The 10,876-nt window shown below is 42.1% G+C and overlaps 1 protein-coding gene across 1 annotated transcript; it reads right to left on the reverse strand.

Moving 5' to 3' along the window:
- Positions 1-5,474: 5,474 nt before the first annotated feature.
- Positions 5,475-10,063, reverse strand: PEBP1 (phosphatidylethanolamine binding protein 1). The gene is made up of 4 exons (XM_052655182.1): positions 9,829-10,063; positions 8,586-8,695; positions 8,093-8,193; positions 5,475-6,477 (listed from the first exon to the last, which is right to left on the reverse strand). The coding sequence occupies exons 1-4, from the start codon at positions 9,961-9,963 to the stop codon at positions 6,260-6,262; spliced, it is 564 nt and encodes a 187-aa protein (XP_052511142.1). The 5' UTR covers positions 9,964-10,063; the 3' UTR covers positions 5,475-6,259.
- Positions 10,064-10,876: the final 813 nt, after the last annotated feature.

The following is a 10,876-nucleotide window of genomic DNA, read 5'->3' on the forward strand; positions in this document are numbered from 1 at the left end:
ACACATAAGAATTACAATTTTAAATGATCTTAAATAGAAATAAGTGCTATAGATAAAGGAAAAACTAAGGGGGAGGTCAGAAGTGCCAGGATCAGCACACATTCAGCTCATGCATTCAAGAAATATTTACTGAGCATCTACTGTGTGCCTGGGGATGTAGCAATAAGTAAGATGGATGGGGTCTGCTCATGGTTTAAATCTCCACTGAAAAGTAAATAAGCATGGAGTAATATAAATCAATAGTGGACAAGGACAGGTGCAACCAGGAGTTTAAAGGAAAAATTACAGTCATAGGGAATATCAGAGAATACTTACCATTGATGTCTAATTAACTGAGTAAAAATTTATTTATTGAACTTACCACCAACTGTAATTAGTTGATTAAAAAAAAGTATTCCTGGGTAGCTGAAAACATGCACATGTAAGAATTACATATACCTCTGATTTTAATTTAGTAATATATTTGCCATAGAAATGATGAAACAAAACATTTTTCTGTTCTAGTTTGGCATAGCTGTGTGCTTTTCCTTCAGCTAAAAAACAGACGAAAATGCAAAAACAACTATCTGAGGATACAGAGGAATAAAAGCAGGTGGATTGTGGAGAAGCAACCTAGACAGAGGAAAGAAAGCAAACTAAAACCAATACCAGACTCAGTCTACAATAAACACTAAAGGAAGTTCCTCATACTGAAGGGAAATGATAACATGAAGGAAAATTGGATCTCTAGGAAGAAAGGAAGAGCAAGAAATGGTAAATATCTAGATAAATATAGAAAAGGTTTTTTTCCCTGTAAGTCTTTAAAATATACAGATATATACATATACTTACAAACAATAAATATAACACTGTCTGAGGAGGGTTTCACTGTATATAAATGCAATCCATATGAGAACCATAAATTAAAGGTTGGGGTTATTTGACCCATATGGTTGCCATGCTTCTAGATTTTACATGAAGTGGTACAATTCTTATTTTAAGCAGACTATGAAAAATTAGTTATGTATAAGACTTCTTGGCAGTCCAATGAATGTTTAAGACTCTGAGCTTCCACTGCAGGGGACATGGGTTTGATCCTTGGTTGGGGAACTAAGATCCCACATGCTGAATGGCACGACCAAAAAGTTTTAAAAAAAAAAAAGTATATTTTAACTCCTGGAGTAACTTAACCAAAAACAAACCCAAAAAAGTATTAGCCAAAAATCCAAGGGATGAATTAAGATATTCACATAATATTAAAAATCTAAAAATTCAAATAATCCAAAAGAAGGCAGTAAGGGGAGAACAGAGATATAAAGAAAAAGAAGGACAAACAGAAAACGTAAAATGGAAGACCTAAATCCCACCATATCAATAATTGTTGTTCTTCAGTCGCTAATTCATGTCTGACTCTGCAACCCCCTGGACTGCAGCATGCCGGGCTTACCTATCCTTCACAATCTCACAGAGTTTGCTCAGACTCAAGTGCATTGAGTCAGTGATGCTATCCAACCATCTCATCCTCTGCACATGGGTAGGAAGACTCAATAGTATTAAGATACATATTCTCCCTAAATCCATCTGTAGTTTCAATGAAATCCCAATAAAAATTCCAGCAAAGTTTCTTATAGGTATTCACAAACAGATCCTAAAATGTATGTGTATAACCAGAGCAAATTTTTAAAAGAGGAAAATTGGATGACTTACTCTACTGATTTCAAGAATTGCTGTAAAGCTACAGTACTCAAGACACTTTATTTTTTTAATTTAAATTTATTTATTTTAATTGGAGGGTGATTACAATATTGTATTGGTTTTGCCATACATCAACATGAATCCGCCACGGGTGTACACGTGTTCCCCATCCTGAACCACCCTCCCACCTCCCTCCCCGTACCATCCCTCTGGGTCATCCCAGTGCACCAGCCCCAAGCATCCTGTATCCTGCATCTAACCTGGACTGGCGATTCATTTCTTATATGATATTATACATGTTTCAATGCCATTCTCCCAAATCATCCCACCCTCTCCCTCTCCCACAGAGTCCAAAAGACTGTTCTATACATCTGTGTCTCTTTTGCTGTCTTGCATACAGGATTATTGTTACCATCTTTCTAAATTCCATATATATGTGTTAGTATACTGTATTGGTGTTTTTCTTTCTGGCTTACTTCACTCTGTATAATAGGCTCCAGTTTCATCCACCTCATTAGAACTGATTCAAATGTATTCTTTTTAATGGCTGAGTAATACTCCATTGTGTATATGTACCACAGCTTTCGTATCTATTCGTCTGTTGATGGACACCTAGGTGGCTTCCATGTCCTGGCTATTATAAACAGTGCTGCGATGAACATTGGGGTACACGTGTCTCTTTCAGTTCTGGTTTCCTCGGTGTGTATGCCCAGCAGTGGGATTGCTGGGTCATAAGGCAGTTCTATTTCCAGGTTTTTAAGGAATCTCCACACTGTTCTCCATAGTGGCTGTACTAGTTTGCATTCCCACCAACAGTGTAAGAGGGTTCCCTTTTCTCCACACCCTCTCCAGCATTTATTGCTTGTAGACTTTTGGCTCACAGCCATTCTGACTGGTGTGAAATAGTACCTCATTGTGGTTTTGATTTGCATTTCTCTGATAATGAGTGATGTTGAGCATCTTTTCATGTGTTTGTTAGCCATCTGTATGTCTTCTTTGGAGAAATGTCTGTTTAGTTCTTTGGCCCATTTTTTGATTGGGTCATTTATTTTTCTGGAATTGAGCTGCAGGAGTTGCTTGTATATTTTTGAGATTAGTTGTTTTCAAGACACTTTACTATGGGCAAAAAGATAGACACAGAACAATGGGACCATGCAGACAATTCAGAAATAGATTAATACATATGGTCAATTTATATATATTTGTATAAAGGTACAACTTAATGAAGAGAAGAAAATCTTTTCAGCAGATAGTATTGGATCAACTGGACATCCACATGGGAAACACTGAACACCAATCCTTATTTCACTATCCACAAAAATTAATTCAAAATGGATGATAGATTTAAGTAAAGAATCAAACTATAAAATTTCTAGAAGAAAACAAGAAAATTTTTGTGAGCTTGGACTAGATATGGTCTTAGAGTCTGTGTTCACCAGGGATTGAGGGCCTCCAGAGTAATTGCCATGTTTTCTATAATTAAGTCAGCATGATGAGCAGCTCCCAAGGGTTCAGATTTATTAGAAATACTGGGCTCTGCAGGGCTGCTAAAGCTGCACCATGTTACAGAACAGACTCCTGTGTCTTTCTGTTCTAAAACCTATAGACACACTTTTGTGTAGCCTTTAGGAAAGTGAGCCATTTGTAGACATGATCCCTGTATGTCAGTCAGGTCAAGTTTATTAATCTGTATTAATCCATTTAATCTCAACAGATCATTTTTTGGTTCTCCAAAACCCTTTGAGATAAATAAGGCAGATTAATGATTCCCTCCCACCCATTTTTTCACGAGGATGCTAAACCTCAAAAGGAATTTGTGCGCAAGTGGGTGAAGTGGTGATGAGCTGGCTCTGAGGCCAGAGCTGCATTCAGAACCAGAATCCCCTACTTCCTAGCTGGGTGCCTGAGGGCAAATTCACTTCTTCCAATTTAACAGGTGAAACAGGGTATCCCCTTGCTTCTAAGGTTATTAATATATGCTTTCATATGTATTCTTTTTTGTGTGAACTTCTTGTGCATACACTTGATACTTTTGGTTGGGCTGCTTACCTTTTTCTGAATCATTTATGAGTCCATACCTGTTTTAACAAGGAAACTAATACATTACTATAATTCCTCATTACTCTTTAGATTCTGTATCTAGAATCAAAAAAAATACTGTGAGTTAGCAGATTTTTAAAAACTTTCAAAGAAAACAGGAGTTTAGAGAAAAAGAATAAATGATTTAAAACATACATAAATATCAAACTGTTCAAACAGGTAAAGTTTGAGAAAATTGGTAAGCAGATGGAAAAACAGGTGCTTTCATGTACCACTGACATGAATATAATCAGAGTGATCTTTTTGGAGGATGGCTTATCAGTATCAGAACTGAAAATGGTAAGGATTTACCCCACTAAATTACTCACAAAAGCATTTTATACATATAGAAAAGTTTGCTGAAGCACTCTTTAAAACAGCAAATAACCGGAAATAATCTAACCACAGAAGGCACTAGACTGGTTAATTATGGAACATCTATAAAGTAGATAATTTATTCAAAATAATGATACGAATTGTAGTGACCTGTTACCTTAAGACATATGACATGAAGGTACATTAGCTAGGGGGAACAGTACAGAACAATGTATACCAGTGTATAGAAGACTAATCTTTAAACAATATATATGCAGATATATGCTGATATGAATATTTACATTTGCTTCTGAAAGAAAACAAGTAACTGCTAACTGCCATGGAGGAGGCTAGGCATTTTCTTTACCATGTCTTAACAAGTGCATGTCTTGCTTCTCACATTAAAAAATATATATTTATGTATGTATGTATTTGGTCGGGTCTTAGTTGTAGCATATGGATCTTTCAGTTGTGGCGTGAGCGACCTAGTTTCTCGACTATGGATTGAACCTAGGCCCCCTGCATTGGAAGCCCAGTCTTGGCGACTGGACCACCAGGGAAGTCCCTTACATTTATTTTTAAGGGCAATAGGGTAGCCATTCCCTTTATAGCTCTTGTTTTACAAAATATTGTTTAAAAACTGAATTTTAAAACCCTGACGTTAAAAAAAATTACTTTCTCCCTTACTCATCCCCAGAGATTACATGAGGCAACATTTCCCAACAGTTTTTTCAAAGGAGGAGGTACTGCAGCCAAAGGTGGGGAAAGGCCCAGCCCTGCTGACTGACACTGCCAGGTCTGGCCTGGATGCCTCTCCATTACAGACCAGGTCAGTGAAACAGACCTCCACCTCCCCTTCCCCACCTTTTTTGGTACTGATCTATACGGATCACGGTCGGAACAATGAGAAGCGTGGACTAACTTCTTAGCATTGTTGTGGGTTCTATACTGAACTACACCAAAAGGGAATGTTTTCAACTAGCTTCACGCTCAGGTTGGAAAGGACCACTTAGAAAATACAAAGGTGCTTTACAGGCAAGATTTGGCCTAAAGTTTTGTGACTTTTTCTTAAGACCTCCAGTTTTACTAGTTGCTCTTGCTGTTGTGTAATGGCACGTATATAAGTATGAACCCCCTGTATAGTTCCTAAATCAAGTCCCAACCGTCACTGCTGATCAGGGAAAGGGGCTTCTCACTTAACAGATGGTCAGGGGTATTTTTCTTCTTGGTCTGCAGCACATGACTTGCAGATCTTCCGCCTATCAGGGATCAAACCCAGGCTCCCTGCAGTGGAAGCATAGAATCTTAACCACTGGACTGCCAGGGAATTCCCTAGAGATTGTCTCTTGATGTCTCATTATTTATGAAACCCCACACCAAAAAAGGCAAAGTATCTGAAGGCTGCGTTCATCTACACAGTGTTTTTATTTTTATTCAACTATAAGCAAACAGCAAAATTAACACAACATTCACCAACTCCAGACCGGCTTTCTTTTTTATTTTTATTTTTTTTTTTCGGCTTTCTTTTTTAAACCAAAGAGTGATCAATTTAACAAGCACAGACTTTCAGATTCTGATAACCTCTTATCCAGCCGTGCTGCTCACCTAGATGGCCAGGCTTTAACAGCAAAGCAACTTCTTCTATGGAGCTTTTTCCAGTATTGCTCTTTAAAGGAGCCATAGCAGGACACTGACACGCAGTAACTAGCCTGAGATGTTGGGGGTTAGTGGACATGCAGGCCCCTGGTTGTCTTGGTGAGACAGAGCCATGAAAATACATGCCAGTAGGTGCCTTCACACACAGTTCTGTGCTCAGGCTCACAAAGGCAGAGGCAATCAATCTCTCTGTTGTTTTCAACCTCCCTTAAAGATTCTTTGAAGTTCTGTTTTAATACTGCAGACCTGGTCTTTTACCAGAATTTTTTTTCTTCTTTAACGTCTGGGTTGTTGTTCTTGTATTAACATTTTGATAAACTGCATCATAGTACCAAAGAATCCCCCACCAAAACGGAGTTCAAATTTGATCAAAACATAACCCCCCTAAAATTATACAATACAGGCAGAAGGAAAGAAAAGTCACCCTAAATCTAAATCTGACCGCTCAGGGCTTAGGCAGAGAGATGGAGGAAAATCTACATGCATTACTAAACTGAAACACTGTTTGGGAACTCTGGGACAGTGTCCATCTCCTCTACTTCCCAGACAGCTGCTCGTAGAGCTTGGGCACATAATCATCCCATTCGGCCTGGTAACACGTGCCGGCCACTGGGGTCCCAAGCTCATACTTTTTACGGAAAGAGGCCACCTTGAATTTGCCACGGTGGTCTCCAGATCGGTTGCTGAGAATGGGCTCGTCACACTTCAGTGGTCCTTCCTGCTCGTAAACCAGCCAGACGTAGCGGTGCAGGCCTGGAGGGAGAGGCAGGAGGGAAGACATACACAGAGCTAAGCATCTGAGAGGGAGATGTCACCCATTTTCTGAGAATGCACCAACTCGGAGGGACCCAGACCACTCCGTTTATGAGAGGGGGCTAAGTTCACTGCAACTTTATTCACAACAGCCTGGAGGTGAAAGCCCTCCAAATGTCCACTGACAAATGAAAAGATAAACAAAACATAGTATATATATACAGTGGAATATTATTCAGCCTTAAAAAAAAAAGGGCAGGAAATCCTGTCCCATGCTACCACATGGATGAATCTTGGAATGGTTCTATCAATACATATGGCATGGATCTTATATGGAGCTACTGAAACTTTCTTTCAGTACACTGCTGAAATACTGCTGATTAGAGTATAGACGTTTTTCAACCATTTTGGACTTCTATGACTCAACAATTCTACTCCTAAGTATTTACCCAAGGAAAATGGAAACATGCCCATAAAAGGACAAGAATGGCAACAGCAAATTTATTCATAATATCCAAACACTAGAAATACAAGCCAAATGTCCAGGGAATGGCTACACAAACTGAGGTATATTTGTGGTATATCTGCACAAGGGAATACTACTTGGCAATGAAAAGGAAGGAGCTACTAATCTCATAATAACATGGATGAGTCTCATAGACACTACCTTAAGTCCAGAAGACCAGTCACAAATGCATACTGCATGACACCATTTATAAGAATACAAGAACAGCAAGAGTAATCCATAGAGAGAAGAGCCAGAAAATGATTAGCTCTGGGGAAATTTAACTTAAAAAGTCCCTTAAGAACCTTCTGGGGTGACAGAAACATCCTACATCTTATTTCCCATGGTGCTAACATGGATGTATGCAGTGGTCAATATTTATTGATTAAACCCTTCTGATCTGTGTGTTTTATTATATGTAAATTATACCTTACTAAACAAATGTGAAAAGGAAAAAGAAGTGAGTCACTGAAGCTTTTTTTGTTAATGAGAACACAGCTGCTACTTGAGAGAACTGCTTTATTCTCATAGGTATACTTTCCATAATTAAACTGCCTGATTTTATAACTGGCTCTAGAGAACTTAAAGAGATGCTTGGGAGAGAGGTCCCTCTTATGAATGCATGAGAGGGCTTTGAGCTTCTGGGCCTACAGATAAACCAGGTCCCTTGTCAGGGACCTTCTTGTACCTCTTCAGAGTAACTTATGGCTGAACAGTGTGTACAAGATCAAGTGTTCTGCCTCATTCCAGTTCCTTGTTCCAGGAAATGGAAACACCTGTCAGGCACAACATGATAACAGCACATCTCCCACCATTAGCCTAGGCAGCACTGATCCAACTTGGCAAGGTCCAATACACTATTCTCTAAAAAAACGTCCATCTAACCAAGTACCCAGGGCTCTGGCCACCTGACACTATAATGGGTCTGAATGTCCCTGTCAGGCAGCTGCTTTAGAAGGGAACTGAGTTGCCTAAAATCTTCACTAGGGTAAGGGCTCTCATAAATTAAAAACTCTAAAAGCTAAACTAAGAGTTTGTAGCACTTTATACCAATCCTAATATACACCCAGGTTCCCCTCCCATCTCCTTCCAAATGCAACCTTTACTGACCTGTGCCCTTGGGAGGCCCAGAGCCCACATAATCGGAGAGAACCGTGCCACTGCTGATGTTGTTGCCCTTCATGTTGACCACCAGGAAATGGTGCCATTCCCTACATGGAGGAAGAGAGGACCATCAGCATCACAGGAAGTCAGGACAAAATCACAGGCAAAGTCAGCCAACAGAACTTTAATTAGGGATACCAAAGTCTGAATTTCATGTAATGTCCACATGTCACAAAGTATTATTGCTCTTTTAAAAATGTTAAAGTCATTCTCAGCTCATGGAGCTGTACAAAAACAGGCCTGAGCAGATCCAGCTCTCGGCTATTCTAGAATCTTGCTCTAGGGAGCAAAAAGCACACTCGGGTTTAAGCATGGAAGTGAACACCCCAAATTGAGTCTATTTCTTCCCACATAGCATGTCCAGCAAGGGACTTACACAGTGCAAGAAGCACTGGGTCACACTGGATGACCCACTATTCCCCATCTTTCTCCAACTTGCCTGTATTTGGGGTCCTTCCTGCTGGGAGCATCCGGATCTGTCAAGACCAAGGTGTACAATTTACCTGGATCAAGGCCATCCCATGTAATGCTGGTGGGCCGGTTCTTAACCTGTAGAAAGGAACAGATTTGGAGCTTAAAAGTCAGAAATGCTGAAGAAACCAGCACTCTTTCTTTGACCTTGGATTCCTCAAAGGTTGAGCACAGAAATTATTAATAAAAGCTCAACTGTATTGATTCTACTAAGAACCCAGAACTGATGTTTAATATACGTTATTTATTTTAGTCCCAACAACACTATGGGGCTAGTATCCTAGCATGTTATTAACAGAAAGAGGTAGGTCAGGATTTCAAGGGTTGCTGACTACAACCTTACATTATTTGCAATGACACAATCTCTAGACTGGAGACCACATTATCTGGGGCCTGCTAAAGTGAAATCTGAATTAAGTGTACATTTAAAAGGGCAGAGAAAACCAAGATGGACAGACGTGGACAGTGAGTTTGGCAAAAAAAGGCTGCCATACGGGCACTTTACACACCCAAAACAATAAACTCTGTAAACATCTAAATTAATAAACCATCTGAGCACTGTTTATCGCACTGCTGCCCCGAAGCTTCAGGACCAACTACTGGCCACAGTGTCCGAGCACCTAGTTCCCCCACTTGCAGCAGCCAGAACCTGGTTAGGCCTTAGCCAAGTGGGGAGGGGGTCGGGGGTCAAAAGCCAAACGGTAAAACACGGCCGGCCGTTACCCTCGAGCCTTCCAGCTGCAGAACGCACCTACCTTTGGGTAGCTTCCAGCTCCAGACCGTTAAAAACAAAGGAGGAATCACAGGGCCCTGCTGCTCACTAGTTACGTAATGCGTCAAATGCCCTCGGGTGGGGCTTTTACTCCCCATACTGCGGCCTAATATTCCCGGCCGGGAGGGGACACTCTGGGGGCGTGAGCAGCCACTGCCCACTTCCTCCGGGGGAAGGCCTCCTCCCCTGCCTGCTCCTAGAAGTCCCAGAAGAGTGTATCAATTTCTTCCACAGGGCAAGCCCCGCCCGCCACGTGCCAGGTTCCGGGCTCTGGTTAGGGGGAGGGAGCGATCGGCAGGCCTGCGGCTTGGGCACCGCGACGGCCTTCCCTAGGTGGATCTGGCGCACTAGAGGCCGGAACGTCCTCCCCACTTCTACTGGGTCGCCGACCTGAGAGCCTCCGAGCCGCCAGCAGCTGCACCCCTTCCGCCCTCGGTACCTGGGTGGGTGTCAGCACTTTGCCCAGTTCGTCGACCTCCGCCCCGCCGTATTTGACCTGCAGCGGGTGCTGCGGCCGCTCATCCACTTCCTGCAGGCTCAGAGGCCCGGACCACTTGCTGAGGTCCACCGGCATCGCGGAGCCGAGCGAGTCAGACAGCAGAGAAAGCGGCTTGCGGACTCACAGCAGTCTGCACACTGTACCAAGGTAGCTCAAGTCACACGGCCGAGGAGTGCATGCGCCTGAGCCACCGCCCCGCCTCATCCCCGCTCCTCCAGTCACCGACGGGGAGGCCCACTCTGCTCTCTGATTGGCCGAGCTCTGTAGCGCGGGCCGTCCGGCGCTCCCGGGTCAATGCACCAGGCTTGGCCTTTCTTTTTGCAGAGGGAGATCTAGCTACTCGCTGCTGGAGGAGTTCCCAAGAGTTATGACTGAGCTTGCAAGACTGTTGTTTCAAGAATTGCAATTGAGCTGCTTTCGATTTTTTTTAAGCTTTTTGCCTTTTTCTTTGTTCAACCTTATAAATGCAGAAATGGTAAGGCCTTGCTTTTCTCTCGCACTTGTTAAAGCAACCCACATTGCCCCGCCTCTTTGTACTTTTGCGCATGCTCACTGGCTTCCGTAACGGCCTGGAGAAGGTCTTGGGGGGAACTTGGCGCTGTTTTCAACCGGCATGAATATTTGCACATACCGTTTGATTCTCCTATCCCCTCTTGCGTCTGCCTGCAATGCGGGAGACCCGAGTTTGATCCCTGGGTCGGGAAGATACCCTGGAGAGGGAAATGGCAACCCACTCCAGTACTCTTGCCTGGAAAATTCCATGGGCTGAGGAGCCTGGTAGGCTACAGTCCATGGGGTCGCAAAGAATTGGACACGACTGAGTGACTTCACTTTCTTTCTGTCTGCGCTTTTCTCAACTGGCAAGAATATTTGCACATAGCGTTTGATTCTCCTAACCGCACTTGGTCTTGCCAAGATTTGGGGGAAATTTTTTTTTTTTTTTAGAAATGATTTTTTAACTTGTGAAACAAGGAATGTTGCTCACCAT

Source organism: Budorcas taxicolor, chromosome 17 (genome assembly GCF_023091745.1).
Source record: "Budorcas taxicolor isolate Tak-1 chromosome 17, Takin1.1, whole genome shotgun sequence".
Classification (NCBI taxonomy): domain Eukaryota; kingdom Metazoa; phylum Chordata; class Mammalia; order Artiodactyla; family Bovidae; genus Budorcas; species Budorcas taxicolor.